General features: G+C 37.1%; 1 protein-coding gene and 1 pseudogene across 3 annotated transcripts; one reads left to right on the forward strand and one right to left on the reverse strand.

Annotated features, from left to right (window-relative positions):
* The first annotated feature begins 10,702 nt into the window (after window positions 1-10,702).
* DPY30 (dpy-30 histone methyltransferase complex regulatory subunit) lies at window positions 10,703-22,049 on the forward strand. Of its 2 annotated transcripts, none has more exons than XM_079721411.1 (5): window positions 10,703-10,767; window positions 11,005-11,076; window positions 11,162-11,209; window positions 19,580-19,722; window positions 21,709-22,049. In XM_079721411.1, the coding sequence occupies exons 2-5, from the start codon at window positions 11,041-11,043 to the stop codon at window positions 21,779-21,781; spliced, it is 300 nt and encodes a 99-aa protein (XP_079577537.1). In that variant the 5' UTR covers window positions 10,703-10,767; window positions 11,005-11,040; the 3' UTR covers window positions 21,782-22,049. The 2 variants fall into 2 exon arrangements, with proteins under 2 accessions (XP_079577537.1, XP_079577536.1); XM_079721410.1 differs by having other exon boundaries at window positions 10,736-10,905.
* Window positions 14,637-15,369, reverse strand: LOC307064628 (transmembrane protein 33-like; annotated as a pseudogene). The gene has a single exon. The product of its transcript is annotated as a transmembrane protein 33-like (transcript).
* Window positions 22,050-22,400: the final 351 nt, after the last annotated feature.

Genomic DNA, 22,400 nt, shown 5'->3' on the forward strand with positions numbered 1-22,400 from the left:
CTGGTCACTTACTTGATAACCTATCCCAAAACTATTCAGTCTATTTCTCTATTTTTCTGCTTCTGTTTCTCCTTCCCTCCTTCTCTCTTTTTCTCTCTCCTACTATCTATCTCCCTATCTTTTTTTCTCTCTTCTCTTTCTCTTTTTACTTGGAATAGCCGTAATTGTTTCTTGTTGCCCCAAACTAAGGAATACTAATTGAAGTAAAGACCCCATTGTTTACAGTGTGAGGTTTACAAGTGCTTCCAAGACTCTCCACCTTCTGGCCACAACTTTATCTAGCTTTTCCCCACCACTACTCCCCTACAAATGTAGGCTATTGCAAAAATGACTTACTCCCTGTTTCCCTTTTACTGTTCCCCACCCCTTTTCCTGCCTCTGTGGCTCGGCCATTTCCTCATTCTGAAGTGCTTTCTCTCTTTCACATCTGATTCATTTCAATTCCTAACTTCCCTCTTTTGAACCCTGTGGTACTTTTTGTTGTGTGAAATCTATTAGATTTATACATATATCATGTAAACAAGATGTATACAATGGACCCTCTGTATCTGTTGTTCTGCATCCGAATTCAACCAACAGCAGATGGAAAATATTTGGAAAAAAATTCCAGAAAGTTCCAAAAAGCAAAACTTGAATTTGCCACATGGCCTGCAACTATTTACATAGCATTGTATTAGGTGTGGTAAGTAATCTAGAGATAATTTCAGGTGTATGGTAGGATGTGAGTAGGTTATATGCAAAAACGATGTCATTTTATGTAACAGCCTTGAGCATCCTGGCTTTTGGTATTGGGGGGGTGGTTCCTGGAACCTACACCACACCCCCAAGAATCTAAGGAACAACTGTATAACATATATATAATTTAAAGAAAAATAATAAAATAAACAGCATCTATTTTAAGAAAAACTAATGTAAGCAGTTCCTTGAAGCACTCTGTGAGCCCCTCCCTAATCTCGAACTCTTTTCTCCCCCTCTAGAGGAAGCCACTATCCTGAATTTTGGTTTTTGTTTTTTTTTCTATGGCCAACACCCACCCCCCGCCCCGCCCCGCCCCGCCCCGCCCCGCCCCGCCCCCGTGGCCTGTGGGATCTTAGTTCCCCGACCAGGGATCGAGCCTGTGACCCTTGCAGTGGAAGTGCAGAGTCTTAACCACTGGACCTCCAGGAAATTTATCCTGAATTTTGTACTCATCATTTTTTTTCTTTTCATTTTAGTTTTGTGTATACATAAACATATGTAAATATGCTGTATAGTTGCCTGGTTTTTACCTTACACAAATATAATCATACTGCATGTATTCTTCTTTTTTTAAAATTAATTAATTAATTAATTTATTTATTTATTTTGGCTGTGTTGGGTCTTCGCTGCTGCGCACAGGCTTCTCATTATGGTGGCTTCTCTTGTTGCAGAGCATGGGCTCTAGGCACGCAGGCTTCAGTAGTTGCAGCACATGGGCTCAGTAGTTGTGGCTCGTGGACTCTAGGGCACAGGCTCAGTAGTTGTGGCGCATGGGCTTAGTTGCCCCACGGCATGTGGGATCTTCCCGGACCAGGGCTCGAACCCGTGTCCCCTGCATTGCGAGGCAGATTCTTAACCACTGCGCCACCAGAGAAGTCCCTGCATTTATTCTTCTTAATTTGATTTTTCTGCTCAATATTAAGTATTTGAATTTCCTCCTTGTTGATTCGTTTTCACTGCAACTGTTAAATGGGTATTTAGTTTGGTGCCAGCCTTTTTGTTTTTCCTTAAGTAACTAACTTTTTAACTTAGCCAAGACTCTGCCTAGTAGTAGAGTGGCTCTAGAGTCCGACTGGTTGCATTCAAACCTCTGCTCCCCCACTTTCTGTGAACTTGGACTAGTGACTTGGCCTTCACATCTGTAGTTCAGCTTCCACATCTATCATCAATACATAATAATGTAGTAGTAGGCAGTGCCTGGAATGAAGTTGCGACTTGATATTTGTTGAAGAATTGTTCTCCCACATCTACATATATACTATAATCCAACAAAAAGTATTGGCAAGTTTCTGAGCACTCTTTGCTCTTTACCAAGACCACAGTTATCCTCAGGTCATTTTTCTTTCCCTTAGAATTTCTTTTCCTCCTACTCTACTGTCAAAATCCTTCAAGGCTTAACTCTAATATTATCTTCTTGATAAATCCTTCCCTTATCACCTCCAGCAGAAATGATCCAATTTTTTAATTCTTACAACAATATGGTTGTGTTACTCTATGGGTCCTCTAATATATTGTCTTGTGTTATTGTTGTTTAAATACTTTATCACCCCCTGATATAGATTATAAACTCATTTCAAGACAGTGGCCAAACTTTACATATTTTGGCTCACTTTCTGCACCTAGCCTGATGCCTTGCTTATGGTACTCATTTAATAAATATTAATAATTTGAAAAATGATTCAGGGCCTCCCTGGTGGCGCAGTGGTTGAGAGTCCGCCTGCCGATGCAGGGGATACGGGTTCGTGCCCCGGTCTGGGAGGATCCCATATGCCGCGGAGCGGCTGAGCCCGTGAGCCATGGCTGCTGAGCCTGCGCATCCGGAGCCTGTGCTCCGCAACGGGAGAGGCCACAACAGTGAGAGGCCCGCGTACCACAAAAAAAAAAAAAAAAAAAAAAAAAAAGAAAAATGATTCAAACATGGTAATTGTTGTACATTTCTGTTGCTGTGTAATAAACCACTCAAAAACTTACTGACTTAAGATAACAGCCATTTATTTACTCACAGTTCTGTGAGTCAGCAATTTGGGCTGAGTTTGGCTGGGTGGTCCTTCTGCTGGCCTTGCCTGGGTTCATTTATGTGAATGCAGTAATCTGCTGCAGGCTTGACCAGGACTGAGTGGCCTAGTTATCTTCATTCACATGTCCAGATGCTGGTGGTGGCCTTTGGTTGGGGCATGTATCTCCAGCAGGGTATTCCAGACTTCTTTATATAGCATCTGTCTTCCAAGAGAGCATGAGTCGAAGATGCAAGGGCTCTTGAAGCCTAAACTTCAAAGTTGCACAATGTAATTTCTGCTGCATTCTTTTGTCAAAGCAAGTCACATGGCCAGCTCCAACATAAGAGATGGGAAAATAAATTCTACATCCTTATGGAGGAGTAGCAAAGTCACATTGCAAAGAGGTGTATATGTAGGGATGGAAGAAATTATTGTGGCCGTCTTTGCAAGTAATCTACCACAGTGATTATGTACAGAATTTCCTTTTACCTCAATTTCAGATTAGATCTTAAGATGGATTGCTCATCTAAAAAAGCATTTCCCAGTCACTTTGCTGAGTCATAAAAACATTCCTAGTTTCAGTCATGAGGTAAATTAACGTAAGTTTAAGGAGACAACAGCAACAATGATGATGATGATGACTACTACTACTACTAGCTAACATTTATTGAACCCATATTCTAGGCTAAGCAGGTTAACTTTTACTGTTGTAGTCAATCATCACTATTTGAGTTAAGCATTATGGTCTCTATTTTTTTAAATAAGGAATTTGAGGCTCTAACAGTCTGTTACTTGCCCAACATCACATATAAGTTAATGACACACACTACTTTAGGGTTTTAAGGTTAAAATCTGGGCTTCCAAAGAAAAACATTTTTACATAGACTGTTTATATTTTATTAGTCGTGAAATAAATGTATCATTAGCCCCTGGAACAAGAGTGATCTTTCATTCCTGAGCATCCAGGTATTGAGTTTCTGGCCCCTGGCCTCTCACTTGCGAAGTCCCTGCTATCCAGTTGTTCTTAATATTGACTGCTTTTCTGTACCTTTGTCATTTTTTTGTTTGGTAAAAATATGGGCTTGAGAGTGAGAAAGACTGGGGTTGGTATTTTGGTTCTGCCACTTATTAGTTGTGTGTTATGGAGAAAGTTCTTTAATTAACTCATCTGTAAAATGGGTGGAATAAGAATTAAATTACAAAATGAAAGAATACACCTAAAAACTCCTGCATAATACCTGCAATGTAAGAGGGCTCAATAATTTTATTTGTTTTTATCTCTTACATGTACAATGTCATTCCAGAATTCAGACTCTACTAGGATCTCAATTTTTAATAATCTCAGTCCACATCTTCTGCCCCTTGGAATTATATCCCAGTCAAATCCATTTTCTGAATTAACATCTTTTAAAATTTGTCTCAGGAAAAATAGTGCCTGGATATTACACTGGCTTTATAATCTCCCTGGACTGAAGATCCTAACCTTCTCAGCCATTTAACCTACAGTGTGACAGCCTCCCAGCTTTCAGATGGCAAGAACTTGCAGGACACTTAATCTTGAAGGGAATCTGGGCCAGTTTCACCAGGACAAAAAGGAGGAGCTGAGTACTGAGCTAACTAATCCAGGACATTTGGTCACTTTATCACTTTAACCCATTAATATATTTAGAAAGTGACTACCACTAAATAGTTTTTTTGGATATTTTAGCTCTCCTTCTCTTCTAAGGAGCTCCTCAAACCTTCAGATTGAGAGATGCTGAATTATTTGAAGTAGGGACCAATGACACTTTTTAAGGACTTCTTTTCAATTAAAAAAAAAAAAGGAAAATAAAGTGGAGCACCTAGAACCAAGAGAAGAGATGACTGATTTTGAAAAAGGCAGAAAACTTAAAAGAGAGAAACAGAAGGCATGGTTGGAGGTAGGGAATGGGAAGAGTAGAGTAACAATTAGGGGATTATTATCCTATAGCTGTGTTAATAAGCAAAAGCATCGTTGCGGACAATTAATCATTTCCCCATATTGAGTTCACATTGTGACATATATTAATCATTCATTTGTTCAACAAATAGATAGTAAGCACAGACAACGTGCCAGCTGACGAGTAAGTTGCCAGGATATAGTAGGGAATAAGAGCAAGTTTACAGTCTAATACAATGGCTAAAAAAATCAAATAACAACGAGACACAGTGGTCAGACATATAACATATATGAGTTCCATGTGTGGGTGTGGAATTCAAAAATGTGTATATGATGTGAATAATAAAGATTTTGAGAAATTGGAGAGTAGCCTTCCCTTATTAAATGGGACAGCTGTTACTCAGCTCCCGCTCATTTTTGCCTTTCAGAAGTGTGTGGCCTCTGTTGCCAAAGTTTAAAACATATCAAGAGAAACCAGAATTCTGAATTTTTATGTGAAATTTATTGCTGAGGAGATTCTGGCTCAAAATTTTAAAACAAACAAACCAAAACAAAATGGAGGCACCAGTTTGAGATTCTCTAGTTTACAGAGTATCTGTTACTAGTGAAAGTGTGAATGAACTCATGTTTTTGAAATAGTATTAGGTGTAACAGTATAAATTGTTACCTAATTTGCTCAGCTCAATTTTTAAAGCTGTGAGGCTATGGAAGCGTAAGCGGAGTCAGTTAATACTGGATATTAAATGAATTCCTCCATTTAATTTCTTTGTTAGTGTTTCAGTCTGTATTATGTCCCCTCCACCCCATCCCTCCCTGCTTTGCTTAAATAATTATTCTTTGTTCCAAACTGCTCCAAGGATACCTGCTTACATTTATCTCAACCTCATCTGAACTCCTTCAGAATTTGTGCTCTATATCATTCATCTTAACCTTTAATCAGTTATCTTTTTTGTCATTTAAATGTATGACATATGTATGTCTGATCGAGCTGAACTAGAATACAAATTTATGAGGGCAGGCACTGTAATTTATATTTACCTTAAGCTCTCCAAGAGTTTAAGATCCCCACGTTAACCCCGAGATTTGGTGATTTGCTAGGACTCACAGGACTCAGCATATAGTCATACTCACAGCTATGATTTATGACAGCAAAAGGATACAAAGCAAAATCAGCAAAGGGAAAAGGCACATGGAGCAAAGTCTGAATGAAACCCGGCATCAACTTCCAAGAGTTTTCTCTCAGTGGAGTCACACAGGACACAATTCTTCCAGCACTGAGGTCTGACAACATGTGTGAAATGTTGTCTACCAGGGACACTCATAAGAAATTCAGTCCTGCTGATCATGTAGGTACTCTCTGCCTAATACATACTAAAAGTCCAGACTCCTAGAAGGAAAGCACGTGCTTAACATAAACCATATTTTTTGCACAAACATTTTAGGCCCAGTGAGTCACTCTCATCATTTAGGGAAAGTTTTATATCAGTGTAGGGAACTGTTTATCACTCAAATTCCGAGATACCAGCCAATCTTGCAAGCAGGACTTCCTAAGGCCAGCAGTCTCAGGCCTGCTATGTTAACTCTTTTCTGCATATGCCTCATAAATACATGGGTAAAGGGAAGAATAAACTGGAAGATTTTTCTTTTAATGCTGTCACACAACCAATTAGACTCATTACTCATATAAATATTCTTCCCCATTATTGCCTGTGTTACAAATAATAAGGTAACATATTTTGCAATTAAAAAAATTTACCCAAATATTTTTGGTCTTTTTTTGGGGGGGCCATGCCACTCGGGATCTTAGTTCCCTAACCAGGGATCGAACCCATGCCCCCAGCAGTGGAAGCACAGAGTCTTAACCACTGGACCACCAGGGAAGTCCCTGGTCTTTTTCTTTTCTTTTTCTTTTTTTTCTGTACGCGGGCCTCTCACTGTTGTGGCCTCTCCCATCGCGGAGCACAGGCTCCGGACGCGCAAGCGCTGCAGCCATGGCTCACGGCCCAGCCGCTCCGCAGCATGTGGGATCTTCCCGGACCGGGTCACGAACCTGTGTCCCCTGCATTGGCAGGCGGACTCTCAACCACTGAGCCACCAGGGAAGCCCTTTAGGTCTTCTTGAAATGTGGTTGGTGTCCCTCCACACGAACTGAATTCAGAGGGTCCATTTACACTCAATAAATTCTATGTATTTCTCTGCAAACACATTTGTGTGTGTGTGTGTGTGTGTGTGTGTGCTGGATCATGTTCTTTACTTCTCTGAGCACTTTCTCTCCCACAAATTATTTAAAAGAAAAAAACAGATTAGAAACAACAACAATAATAGGTAGAACAATATCACAATAATGAAGTACTTAGGTTTCACTTAGATTTATATAACTTTTGTTTACAAAGCAGTTTCATCTATCTAATCTCATTTGATTCTCTCTGTGAAGAATTGTTATGCTAATTATATATGTGAAAAAACATGAAGCTCAGAAGTGTTAAACTATTTGCTTAATTCCACATGGCAAACAAATGAAGGAACCAGGTTTTAATACTTAACTAATCCCAAATCAATTCTTTCTCTACTACACATATTGTATTATTCCTAAATAGGTATTGCCTGTCTAAATAGGTTAATATTTTATTAACAGAATTTGCATCATGTCTGTAAAAAGGGGGTCAAGAACAGTAGCAAAATTATTCTAGATTCTAGAATTCTAGTTCTAGAATCTATAACTACTATCTCCCCAAAACCCCAAGAAAGGAAGTCTAGAGACTAGTATTTTGGTGCAACTGCTTGCTTTCCCTATAAATTCACTTCTTTTGAAAAAATATTTATCAAATATAAGAAACAAAAAATGAAAAGATGAATATAATAAGATCTTTGCCTTTGAAGAACTAAAAAATCTAATTGTGTTTAACTGTAAACAAAATATGAGGCAGGATGAGGTAAGTACCATAATAAATAGACATAGTGGGAGTAGATGAGAGGAGTACTGAACAAAGTTTGGTACTACAAGTCCAAATAAGAGCTAAATGTTATTCTCATTCTTTTAATTTATCCCATTCTAGACAGTACACAAGACATAAAACAGAAACTAACAACAACAAAGAAATAGTACACAATATTGCAAATTTCTGTCATAATGATGGTTTTCAGGGCCATCTTTTTATTTTAATTTTTTTATTGAAGTATAGTTGATTTACAATGTTGTGTTAGTTTCAGGTGTACAGCAAAGTGATTCAGATATATGTATATACCTATGTATATATATATATATTTTTTTTTTCAGATTCTGTTCTGTTACAGGTTATTATAAAATATTGAGTAAGTTCCCTGTGCTGTACAGTAGGTCCTTGTTGGTTACCTATTTTACATATAGTAGTGTGTATATATTAATCTCAAACTCCTAATTTATCTCTCCCCCTTTCCCTTTTGGTAACCGTAAGTTTGTTTTCTATGCCATACTCTTTAGAATTTTTAATTTCATATCAAAACAACATTCTACAGTATTTTGAATTAATTTTATACTTCCTGTAACTTTCTTGCTACTTTGTTTCTATCATTTCTAGCTGTTATTTACTTATATTTATTTATTTATTTATTTTCGCTCAGTTCTCTGCTGCTATGGCTTTTTCCCTGAATCTTTCAATTAATGTTATAAATGTAAAAACTTTAGCGAAGCTTTTTTGTAAACCACACTGATAACTTTTTTTTTTGATGGAGAGAAACCTGGCCAATAGTTAATTATTCTGTGCTGTTTCCTTCAGTAATCATTTTTACATTCTGTCCTTTTTCTTCAGTAGTATCAGTGTCTTAATTAAAATCCAGTTTTAACTGTGAATCAACTCAATATATGTTGTGTACCTATGATGTACCAGGCACCATGGGAAGCATAAAGATATATAAAACAAGTTCTCTGTCCTGAAGGAGCTCACAGTCTAGCTTCCTACTTTACTAATACTGTCAGTACTTAGAAAATGTAAATTAGCAGCTCTCAGTTACTTTCTGGAAGACTTTTTGTTTTTGTTTTGTTTTTTTATTTTTATTTTTTTTAATTTGGAAGTTTTTATGGTGTGCCTACTATGTATTGGGAAATGTATGGATTTATAATAACGATCCACATAACTCCTCTTAAGTTTTCCCAATCATTCTCTGGTTTTACTTTCTGTTATTTTCCATTCCTGAAAAGCATTTAATCTTTTTTTTTTTTTTTTTTTTGCGGTACGCGGGCCTCTCACTGTTGTGGCCTCTTCTGTTGCGGAGCACAGGCTCATGGACGCGCAGGCTCAGAGGCCATGGCTCACGGGCCCAGCTGCTCCGCAGCATGTGGGATTTTCCAGGACCGGGGCACGAACCCGTGTCCCCTGCATCGCCAGGCGGACTCTCAACCACTGCGCCACCAGGGAAGCCCCAGCATTTAATCTTAATTTGAATCAATATATGTACTAATCAGTTTCTATATCCTGTACATAAGCATCCACAACTTTGCATCAATTCTGCATGAAAAAATCTATATCCTGTACATACGCATCCACATCTTTGCAACAGTTTTACATGAAAAAGCTGTCACCAATCACAATGCTAATCAAGCATACATTATATAAGCTGATTTTTTTTTTTTTAAGTTTTGTCTGTGTTGGGTCTTCACTGCTGCGTGTGGGCTTTCTCTAGTTGTGGCGAGTGGGGGCTACTCTTTGTTGTGGTGCGCGGGCTTCTCATTGCGGTGGCTTCTCTTGTTTTGGAACATGGGCTCTAGGTGTGCAGGCTCCAGTAGTTGCAGCATGCAGGCTCAGTAGTTGTGGCTTTCAGGCTTAGTTGTTCCGTGGCACGTGGGATCTTTCCGGACTAGGGATGGAACCCGTGTCCCCTGCATTGGCAGGCGGATTCTTAACCACTGTGCCACTCCACCAGGGAAGTCCCAATCAAGTCTACATTATAAAATAAAACTTTAAAAATGTATCCACAAGTCTGGCTCCTAAACAAATTTTATTTACTTTAGATTTTTAGCCATGCAGTTTTAACGGAGTAGTAAAATGACGTTGTATTCTACCTTAAAAAAAACCCTTGGGACTTCCCTGGCGGTCCAGTGGTTAAGACTCCACACTCCCAACACAGGGGACACAAGTTTGATCCCTGGTTGGGGAACTAAGATTCCGCATGCCGCACAGCGCAGCCTTAAAAAACAAACACGTTAATGTTATGATCACAAATATTTCTGCATTTTTAGAGTTATGGCTTTATTCTAGTGTATTGATATGCCATAATTTAGTCTCCAAATATTTTATATGAAGTTAAAATATTTTCATATTACAAAGTGCAACTACAAATGGAATTATTGAATCAAAGGCAGGCACTTTAATGAGTGTATCACTTATATTTACATTAAAATAAAAGGAATTTATTGTAATTACAACAACAATCCGATTTACTAGATCCTGTTTGGAATTTACAAATGTGTGTAGGAGGCAAATTGTCTTTTGTATTTTTACAATAGTAAAAATACAAAATAGTAAAAATACTATTGTATTTTTACAAATACAATAGTATCACGGTTTGGAAAGCCAGTTGCATATTGCTAATCTTGATACAAAGGTAAGGTAGCACTAACGTGGCATGTTCACATATTTAAGGGCTTGAATAAAAGCTTACTACGAAACCCTAAAACATTTCTTCTTCCCCACTTTGGCTTTAGAGTAAAACACTGACATTCTTTCGTAGACAGTTGAGTTTGGGTCTGTGATTTTCTAGTAAGAACTACCCAGCAAGTGGTTTCGGTTCCGCGAAGAAGAGCTTCGGCAGATTTCAGGCAGCACGGAGGGCTGGCCAGGCCGAACCTCTGCCGGCTGGCCTAGTCACTGGGTCTGCAGCTGGGGTGGCGCCTGCTCTGGGTAGGCAGGTCGAGGAACTAGTCTTTGGCAGACCCCGAGGCCACAACTTGCCCAGGTCACTGCTTACCGCAAAGAGTATTGTAGAATCAGGGCCTGGATCCCTCCCAGCCCGGCCCCCGCTGGCAGTTCTGCGCAGGCGCGGAAGTCGTGCGACATCCGTCACTTACGGCGGAAGCAGTTTGTGCTGGGAGTTGGTGGCGCGGTGCAGGGCTCTTAGGAACGAACGGCTTGGGCGCGGGTAATCAGCTCCCTTTCCCCTTTTCTCTGCCTCTTCTAGGTTCTTGGGAGTACGGCGGAGCTTCCGGACCTGATGCGGGCGCCCGGTCGTGGACTGTCCCACCCTGTTCCTCTACTGCTCGGGGTGCTCCGCGCCCAGGTGGGGGTGAGGGGCGGGGTCGCGGCTGGGCTGGACTCCATCCTGGTGTCTTCGTCTTGAAATCTCCCGGGTAACTCACGGTTTTTCTTGTTTTCCAAGACTGGTATCCGGGGACTGTGACTTGCAGGGTCCACCATGGAACCAGAGCAGATGCTGGAGGGACAGACGCAGGTACCAGAAGGCCCTGGATTCAGGGTGGCGGTGTGAAGCAAGGAAGAGTGGCTGATGTTTCTGTGACCGGTGTTTTGTTTTCTAGGTTGCAGAAAATCCCCACTCTGAGTACGGCCTCACAGACAACGTCGAGGTAACTTGCCCAGTTCCTGTGCCGTATCTTTGCGTCTCTTATGAACTGGAGAAAACTTGGGTTTCATTTTTACTAGGTTGCTTTGCACAAGGGAAAACTTTATCGTCACGAACGAAATAGTATCAAATTATGGGCAACTTGTTTTATTAGCGGTACTAATACTTCGTGGTATGCAGACGTACACATCAGCTTAGTCGAGAGGTTGAATTTTGAAAATGATATAGAGAAACATACATTACTGATGGAGACTCAGAATCCTTTTGCTTGGTGGCTACTAATGCTCTGTTGGGATACTGCATTGGAAAAACTGCACATCACAATTAAGAAGCCCATTGTATTTGTAGCAGAATAGTGTGCTGGTGAAGTCAACATTTAGTAAATGTTGATATCTTTGCAGAGTTCAGTAGTAGGTGCCGTTGGAAGCTATAACAGGTAGTAGACACTGTTTTTGCCTTACATAGTTGAGTCTGAATTCAGAGAGTACATGTGAAAAATGTACAAAAGAAGGTATACTTTTATAGAGCTTTTTCATACAGGTACTAAGAAGTTGCTGTCTAAAAGAAGAAGTTACTTTGTAAATGAATGAATAAATGCTGGAACAGTTGAATTAAGCAGAGCTAGGTGGGATTGGTTAGGAAAACAGAGAGTTCCTGGAAGAGATGTGGGTGTTTTACGAGGGGTGCGGAGACATCATCAATAATTAAGTTTGGATAAATGAGGGCAGGAGCATTTCCAAGCAGAGAATAATAGTAATAGCTGCTAACATTAGTCCTTTTACTGTGTGCCAGGCACACTCCTAAGTAACTTCCATGTATTTTCAGTCTTGCAAGGCTCAGAGAATTTGAGTAACTTGTCTAAGGTCACCAGGAAGTAAGTGGAGAGCTGTGTGTTAAACCTAAGCAGGCTGACATTTTTGAGTGGAATTAAATTGTATTGCTGATCTTGACCAACTGCTAGAGTTCCCTGGCATGTGGAGTGACTACTCTGTGCCTATAAAATTGCTAGGAATGTTTGTTGGTTTGGTATCAGGGTTAAGAAAATCTGAGTCTTTTCATAATGCAGTTTCTAATTGAACTGCTATGCTGAATCAGGTGAAGATACTCTATGCCACTTATCATTTAAGAGATTTGTTTTTAGGCATCAGCAGTCTTTTCTTGATGGTGCTTGTGTATGGAGGCAGAGCCATAATACAGTAGAGCAGTGATACCAAATGCTTTTTTTTCAAACCCTCAGACCAATTTCCATGGTAAAGTGAGAAAAAAAATAAGGAGAGTGGAGTGAGTACTGATGATACATTATTTGGTGATTGGTTTTCTTGCTTCCATAATTTTAAAATGCCCTTTCTTTTATGAGTTATGGTGATAGTAAAATAATAATTATGCTTGTTTGTTTGTAAGTTTTTACTTGGTAAAATAGAGTTAACAACCCTATGTTAGTCCCTTCATTCATTGTATTATTTTATTTTTAATTTACTTGTTTGTGATATCTCAGAGTCTGGAAACCACTACTCTACAGCTGCTGCTGCTGCTGCTTTTTGTCTTAGAATTCCATTTTATTTCCATTATTGACTTACAGTTTTTTTAGGTGGTTGCTTTAGGACTTATCGTACAGAAGTTTAACTTCCCACAATTTACCTTCAAGTGGTATCATATCTTTTCATGTATGGTATAAGGACCTTATAACAGTATCCTTCCATTTCCTCTCTCCTGGCCTTTATACTATTGTTATCATATATTATATTTCTACATATGTTATAAACCCTGCAATTGATTATTTTTATTTTTCTTTAAAAAGTCAATTATCTTTATTTTATTTTATTAAATTTTTTATTGTTTACTTAACATTATAGTTACTTTGTTGCTCTAGAAAATTTAGTTTTTAAAACCATCAGATTACATACATAGTGATAATGAGACTACCTCCCCCAACAATCAACTGTATATTATGAGGCTTCTCTAACTTGGTAGATAACTATTACAAAATTACAAAAATAGCTGGTTACAGTTGAGCTATCAAGTAGGTATCACATTTCTGTAGATTGAAAAGTTGAATAAAAAGAAAACTGATGTTACTGATAAGTCGCTGAGTGTATTTGAGAAATCCAAGCTACATGCACACAGAAAAAAAACTGGTTACAAAAACCATTACGTTACTCTGTATTAACATTTTGCAATGTTTTAAACATTTCCAATCATGCAACAATAATAAGGATCAGAATGAATTTTATAAAGGAGTTGATGGAAGCTCAATAAACGTATTTAACATATTATACAACTCAAATCACAGTTGCATAACACATCCAGTTCTCCCAAATTTATCTATGCATTACAACATTGAAATGCACACTATTTCCCCCACAACTCCTCCTCTGGCCCCATTCCTAATCAATAACCTTATCTATATAAACCTTTCTGTTTAATCTTTTAAATCAGATTTGATGGGTAAGTATGTATAGTCTTCAGTATTTCAGAACAGATACCAAGTTTAGTCACATGCTCAGTCTTCAGTTACATTCCTTTCAGAAAGCATCTGAACTGCTGCAATTGTCTATGAAAATTCAAGCCTAAGAAACCGAGAAAACTGGCAGTCAAGAATCTGATCTAAGTAATTGTGTAAACTACAATAATACTAAAACCTATATGTGCACATTTCTAGAAGAAGGATTTCCTATTTGAGAAATGTTACTCAATGGGTCTCTGAAAGGAAAACTGTCTGACTACTGCTCTTTTATGTAAAACGCTTAGGTGACCGCAAGTATTTAACCCAATTGGCTAACAATCTTACAGTGGGCCTTTTAAAAAAAATATTCAAAGCCACAGAAGTAATTATGAAAACAAAATTTTGGAAGATCATAGCATAAGATACGTATAGAATTCCTATTATAATGGTACATCCAAAATAAATCTGTCCTAACAAAGCAGCACAAAATCAATTTAAAAACAATTTGAAATTAAATAGTGGGACGTGTTTTTGTTAAAATAATCAACCAAAATTACTGAATGGCAAAAGAATACTGTCTCAAAATATACTGAATTTACATGTTAATATTACCATAATGAACTCATGCCAGATATAAATTCAGGTTACTAATTAGATGAAAACGAATTTTAGAGCTATTTTTACAAGAGAAATAAAGGTACTTCATGATAAAGGCACAGCAGCGTGTAAAGAATTTTTGGTGCATTTATCACAAGATTTAAATTTCCTTAACTATTAACAACACATTACAATAAAGTTTCTCAGAAAGTGTTTAAAAGGCTTGATTTAACATGCCAGGAAATGATTATTTTTCTTTTGAGATGCATTTATGTAAATTATGTAAATTGCAGTGAGGTCAGTTTTACACCTGGAATTAACCATCCCTAGCAGAAGTACCAGCAGCTAACAGTGCTTATTTATATTACACATAACTTAGCTGGATGTTAAACTATGCAACTGTTGGTGCCAGTCTGCTTATAAAGACAATGCTCTGGAGACGAAGTCTTCTCACAAACAGTGGGCAAGCAGGTTTCATTATTAGATGTTCAACAACAATCCTCCGTTCATTAAACAAGGTCCAATAATATGGATTTCTTCTAGAGGAGTATCGAACAGTAAGGAATCTATGGTATATAAAAGCCTGGAGCAAACTTTCTTGACCCCTAAAAAGCATTAAAACTGTAGCAGGCGTCAAGAATATTTCATGACAAGCAATGAATTTCAGAATATTCTGTTGATTAGCGCTGAATTTATCCGAGAGGTCTCAGCAGAGGTAAACTATTTGAACCCTTTGCGTCAAGGCACATTTTTCGTGTATGTGGCAGTATGAAGCGAAGAAAATAACAAGACTGGGAAATACTCATTGTAACTGGGTAGGAATTGAGAAAGATGAGAACAGAACAGGTAGTGACAGCTGTCCTCTAACAAAGCCTGGGCCAGGAATGCTCTGCTTAACTGGAAGTGTAGTAAGCTTTGGTGCAGCCTCAGAGCACTAGCCAGAGCATTTGCCAACAAAGCACGTTGGTAAAAGCTTGCTACTTCATGCAACCCAAGAAGAGGCAGAACAAAGAGCAGTAAACTATGAACAAGCGAGAAAGCCACCTTGCCGTGTCCAGTTTATTGGCCGTGATGAATTGCACTGCGCCCGCCTCTTCGGGGCCGTTCGGGGCCGTGTCCACCATGGGGGGCTTATTACACACGCGTCTGGGAGGCTGTCCGGCACACCCAAGAGTACAGCTGGGTTTCTAGAAAGACCAGAGTGAGGGCGGAGTTGCGGAGCAAGGCCCAAGACGGCCGACCTTACGCCGCCGGCTCCAGGTTATTGCTGAACCCGGAAGTGCTCCCTTGACTTCCGTCCAATTATCTTTTTAAAAGAGATTTAAACAGTACGAGAAAGGAGTACTTCACGTTTATCTGTGTAATTGTTATTTCTGGGTTCTCCATTCTTTTGTGTAGATCCAGCTGGTATCATTTCCCATCCTCCTGAAGGGGTTTCTTTAACATTTCTTGTAGTGGAGGTCGGCTGGGAAGGAATTCTTTAAGGTTCTGAATGTCTGAAAAGGTAATTATTTTGCCTTTGCTTTTGAGGTATTTTTGCTGAGTATTTGCTCCACTGTCTTCTGGCTGACATTGTTTCTGCTGAAAAGTCTGCTATCATTCCTATCTTTGCTCCTCTGTAGTTAATGTCTTCTCTTTGTGCTTTTAAGATTTTATTACTGGTTTTAAATAACTTGATTATAATGTGTCTTGGCGTAATTTTTTTTTAAATGTTTCTTGTGCTTAGGATTCATTGAGTTTCTTGGATCTTTGGGTTTAGAGTTTTCATGAAATTTGAAAAAAATTCAGCCATTATTTCTTCAAATATTTTCAAGTATTTTGTTAGCTTAATTTACTAATTCTTTCCTGTCTTCTTGAACATATGGAATATATTATAATAACTGGTTTAATGGCATTGCCTATGCTATCTGTATCATTTCTGTGTCTGTTTCTGTGAATTAGTTTTTCTCTTCATTATGGGTAGTTTTTTCTGCTTCTTTGCCTGTCTGGTAATTTTTATTGGAGGCTGGGCATTATGAATGTTACCTTGTTGGGTACTGGTTATTTCTGTATTTCTTCAAATACTCTTGGGTTTTGTTCTAGGACTCGGTTAAGTTACTTGGAAACAATTTGATCTTTTGAGGTTTGCCTTTAAGCTTTTTTAGGTGGGACCAGACCAACCTTTAGTTTAGACTTATTTCTTCCTCTTTTGTATTCTACCCAGTGCTTCACGTGTTACGAGGTTTTCCTGTCCTGGGTCACAGGAACATGAACTACTGGCCTGTGTGAGCTCCAGGGATTGTGCCTCCTGCTTCTTCCAAGTGGTTTTTTCTTCTGGCCTTGAGTAGTTCCCTCACACATTTTGTAAAACATTGCAAAATGTTAATACAGAGTAACGTAATGGTTTTTGTAACCAGTTTTTTTTCTGTGTGCATGTAGCTTGGATTTCTCAAATACACTCAGCGACTTATCAGTAACATCAGTTTTCTTTTTATTCAACTTTTCAATCTACAGAAATGTGATACCTACTTGATAGCTCAACTGTAACCAGCTATTTTTGTAATTTTGTAATAGTTATCTACCAAGTTAGAGAAGCCTCATAATATACAGTTGATTGTTGGGGGAGGTAGTCTCATTATCACTATGTATGTAATCTGATGGTTTTAAAAACTAAATTTTCTAGAGCAACAAAGTAACTATAATGTTAAGTAAACAATAAAAAATTTAATAAAATAAAATAAAGATAATTGACTTTTTAAAGAAAAATAAAAATAATCAATTGCAGGGTTTATAACATATGTAGAAATATAATATATGATAACAATAGTATAAAGGCCAGGAGAGAGGAAATGGAAGGATACTGTTATAAGGTCCTTATACCATACATGAAAAGAGGGAACTACTCAAGGCCAGAAGAAAAAACCACTTGGAAGAAGAGTTCCCTCACACTCATGCTCTGATAAATACTCACTTGAAAACTGGAAGGCAATCTCTTAGTCTCTTTCTATGCAACTCTCTCCTCTCTGTGAAAGTTTCCTTTTCAGTACTCTGCTCTGCAAGTTCTAGTTCTCTTGGTCTCCCTGAATTTTCAACTCTGTCTTCTCAACTTAGGGAGACTTCAGGGCTCTGCTTGGGGTCCTTCTCCCTGGGTTTTGTTGTATAAGTTCTCTAGGCAGGATGCAGTAAGCTGGGGCAATCATAGGATTCACCTAATTTTTTCCCATTTTTGTTATCACTGTTCTACACTCTTAAAAGTTTAATCTGTGTGTGTGTGTGTGTGTGTGTGTGTGTGTGTGTGTGTGTATGTGGTTGGATATACATTTGACCCTAGAATAACCCAGGTTTGAACTGCGTGGGTCCACTTAAAAGTGGATTTTTTTTCAGTAGTAAATACTGTAGTACTACTCGATTCCCATTTGCTTGAATCTACGGATATGGAACTGTAGATACAGAACCACAGATATGGAGGAACAGCCTATATAAAGGGCCAACTGTAAGTTATAAGCGGATTTTTGGCTGGGCAGAGGGTCATGTTGTTCAGGCATCAACTGTATATTTTTTAGATTAATTCAGGATTTTGACTTTACTAAAAGTAAGAATAGCAATTGGCACATAGTGGACAGTCAGTAAATGTTTAAATGAAATAAATGAGAGGATTGGTCAAGGAGCTTATTATAGGATCTATCAGAGTTGCTTAGGCATTGCTGTTTCTTTTTTAAAAAATTTATTTATTTATTTATTTGGCTGTGTTGGGTCTTCGTTTCTGTGCGAGGGCTTTCTCTAGTTGCGGCGAGCGGGGGCCACTCTTCATCGCGGTGTGCGGGCCTCTCACTATTGCGGCCTCTCTTGTGGAACACAAGCTCCAGACGCGCAGGCTCAGTAGTTGTGGCTCACGGGCCTAGTTGCTCCGTGGCATGTGGGATCTTCCCAGACCAGGGCTCGAACCCGTGTCCCCTGCATTGGTAGGCGGATTCTCAACCACTGCGCCACCAGGGAAGCCCCATTGCTGTTTCTTAATGAAGGTATTGGGATGTCATGTAGCTGACTAGTTTTTATCATATATGGGTATTTGTTGAAATTTACTGGTGAACTATAAGTTTCTTAATTCATGGGCAAATGAAATAACTGTTTCATACATTAAATAAGTATAGGTAATTATTTTTATTAAGTCCAAAAATTAGATTGAAAAATCACAAGCAAAACTAGACAAGTTACCTGACATAGTTCTGGCAAGTGTTTTTGGAAAGCATGATATGTATGTTGTAGTTATATGCTTAAAGTTTTTTCTCAGTTTTTACAAAATAAAATTTTCTTAAAAAAATTAAGTGTAGAATTTTTTTGTTTGTAATTGTTGACTCATTTATATCCAGTTCTAGTATGATTGGAACAAAGTTCATTTAAATGAAAGTGCTCTTAATAGTGTTTTGTCTTTGAGATAGCCATTTATTTCTAAATTTCTGAAATGGTAGATTTTCAGAAGAAGGCAAAGTTTTCCAGTAAAGTAGTTTTTGATGCTCTGGATGTCAGGTAAATTTATATGAAGGGCCCAGATTTTGGGGGGTTCTTAGATGGAGGAAGTATAAGTCATCATTTCCTAAACATCATTTAAATATCACGTTAATGATCTTTCCCATATTAGTCATTTCTTCTATTTTTTGGCTAATTTTACTTTATATTTTTTCTTAAATTTACTCATTTTTTAAAAATCATAGATGCATTTGTTTAGAAAAGAAACAAATGGACAAGCATTCTCACTGCCATAGAGGGTAACCATAAAAATGAAAACAGTGAATACAAAACAGTGGTAATAAATTTTAGCTAGATTCTGTTGCCAGTTGAAGTCTCTAAGCCTGAAGCCTGCTCTCTGTTAAGAAGGCAGTTTACCAAGTGTTACAGAAGTGTTAAAGACATGTTAGTGCCAAACTGAGACATTGTCCTTGATATTATCTGTGATAAAAGAATTGAAACAGGACTAGTTTTCTCACTGTGATTCTGTGCTACTTAGTGTCATGTCCAGATTTTTTGAAGCACATTGTAAGAAGGTGTATTCTCAGGAAGAAAAGAAAAGGGACTTGTATTTACTCCTAAAAAGGCAGAAAGAAAGAGAGAAAGTAAGTGCAGGATCTGGAGATATGACATTAAAAGAATGAAATATTATGGTGCCTTCAGAAAATGCTTGAATGAAATTTAGAAATGGGTCTGATTTTATTTTGGCAGCAAGATTTGCAGTTCAATCAGCTTTCTAGTCATTGATTTACCTTTTCTATTAGTTTTATATTTCCATTAATTTTGGTTTAGCACTCAAAATAATCTAGTTATTTTTTAATATTCATGCATGTTTTTTGAATTCACTAGAGGATAGTAGAAAATGAGAAAATTAATGCAGAAAAGTCATCAAAACAGAAAGTGGATCTCCAGTCTTTGCCAACTCGTGCCTATCTGGATCAGACAGTTGTGCCTATCTTATTACAAGGACTTGCTGTGCTTGCAAAGGAAAGGTAAGATAATAGTGTCTGCAAATGGAGTCACCAGAAAAAGCAAAATAAAAACTTCCCTAGTTGAAATATCATGAGTTATGTATAGTTATTTTTTACTATATAAGGAATTTATAGATAACTAAAGTTTTTTTAAAAACAAGTCAGCCATAATCTCAATTCAGACACTTATTTTTCTACTAGTCTTAGATCATATGCATATTTGTAATCATGGTATACATGTAATTTTATATCTCCTTTTTACTTAAAATTATAAGATAATACTTCTTCCATATCTTTACAGAGCCTTCATGATTATAAATGAAATTATAATATCACAGTTAACTAAGCCATTTTCTTGTTGTTGACCATTTAGGACCAATTTCCTTTGTTATTATTGATCACCAAGTAGTTTATGTGTTTTCATACCCTTTTGCTTTTGTTTAATTACTTTATGATAAATACCCAAGAATTGGTTTGCTGTTTCAAATGACATGACTATTTTTATAGTGTTTGACACATAATATCATATTTCTGTCCAAAAGTTTATACTTAAAATTCTTCAGGTGTCATCATAGCCTCAAGTGCATGCGTGTTGTAAACTTTTTTTTTGCCAAGTTGTTTTAATTTACATTTCTTTGTTAGCACGATTACAGTTTTTCTCTTTTCTGTACATGTTTTCTGTACAAAAATTCTTTTTGTATAAGTAAATCCAATAAGAAAATTTTGTTGTAAGTTACATTAGTCAACATTTGTTGGGTGTAAATTATGTTTTTCTCAAAGACTAATAATGAACACTGTAGTAAACTGACATAACTTGATAAGGAACTTGATGGAACATATCTGAGTTATTTAGAATAGGTGTATTACTTAGTTTTATTTTTTAAGTAATTTATTTTTATTAGTTTTAAGTTAAAAAATTAAATGAATAAACAATAAGTATTTGTTTTGGATTGTTATATTTATAAAATAGGATTTATTTTTGACTGCAAGGTATGTCTTGGCTCTACTACTGACAATTAAAATATGGACATCTTTTATGCATTTTTGTTCTTTCTCTAAAGAAGGCCAATATATCAGAAATTCTAAATATTACTTTAAATACTAGAAGAAAAGAATTTGAAGAAGTTTTACAGTAACATTCTATTAGTAAATATAATTTTTAAGTAAGGCATTCTAGCAAAAGAATTCATCAAATTAACTGTAAATATTATGTAACAAGTATTGTCTATGTCTAGTTAGTTCAAAAGGCTGTTTAAAGTGCTAGGAGAATGTTTTGAGATCATTGTAAATCAATTCTAAATATGCCTTTTTTTTTTTTAATATGCCTTTTTATAGTAGGGTTTAAAATAGATGTTTCCCCCAACTTTTCATCTTTGGACCTGTTTTGTCAGCAAAAATAACATATGTAAAAGTGATAAATATGAAATAACACCTCTTTATTTTATTAAAAATTTTTTTCCAGTTTTGAGAAAAAATTTACATATGTCACTATATAAGTTTAAGGTATACAGCATGATGGTTTGATTTACGTATGTTGTGAAATGATTACCATACAGGTTTAGTTAACATCCATGATCTCATATATAGATACAATAAAAAGGAAAAAAAGAAAAAATTTTTCTTCTTGTGATGAGAACTCTTAGGATCTACTCTTTTAACAACTTCCCTGTATATCATACAGCAGTGTCAGCTATAGTGGTCGTGTCGTACTTTATACCCCTAGTACTTAGACCTGGAATTTTGTACCACCGTCCTCCAGCAACCCCTCTCTCCCACCTCTTAAATTTAAAATATGTTTAAGGGACTTACCTGGTGGTCCAGTGGTTCAGACTCCGTGCTTCCACTGCAGGGGGCACAGGTTCGATCCCTGGTGGGGGAACTAAGATCCCACATGCTGCACCGTGTGGCCAAAAAAAAAAAAAAGATGTTTTCATTATGGGACAATACATTTAAATTAACACGTCTCAAATATAAATTTCTAAATTTTGGATTTCTTTTCCCTTACAGACCACCAAATCCCATTGAATTTCTAGCATCCTATCTTTTAAAAAACAAGGCACAGTTTGAAGATCGAAACTGACTTATTGGGAAGAACAGAAAAATTTGGTTTCCACTGTAGATTTACATGATTAAGAGGCAACTTTAATTGCCATGATTTTCCCCCCCATTTTGGAAGTATAAGAATCATCAGGACAGCAGAACTTATTTTGGAGTTGCAGAAGAAGACATATCTCCCTTATTGATTTAATCACATACTTATTTAATGAGTGTATTCTGTGCAATTTTTTCTCAGATTGTCTTTAACTTTGTTTTTAAAATGACCTTCAAAATAAACTGTTAAAACATCATTATCTTACAGTAGTGTTTGTTCTATATGACAAATACGTGGTTCAGTTGTTTTCATGTATTACTTATTCCTTGTGTCTTAGAATGCTGCAGAGTTTTACAACAGTGTGAAAATACACCAGAGTCAAGTAGAATATAAAAAAACTCAGCCAGTTTTTCTAGCATTGTTCCTGGACCTCTTGGAGGGTAGGATTTGGGCATTTTCAATTTTTAACAAACATCACCAGTGATTCTAATGCACAATAAATTTTTATTTTCACAGTAAATTTTGGAGTGCTGTTATAAGCATTGCAGAGGGTGTACAATCCTTCAATGCTATCAACCTTTATGGTATTAATATAATAACAGCTATC

This window comes from Hyperoodon ampullatus (assembly GCF_949752795.1).
Source record: "Hyperoodon ampullatus genome assembly, chromosome: 15".
Classification (NCBI taxonomy): Eukaryota; Metazoa; Chordata; class Mammalia; order Artiodactyla; family Ziphiidae; genus Hyperoodon; species Hyperoodon ampullatus.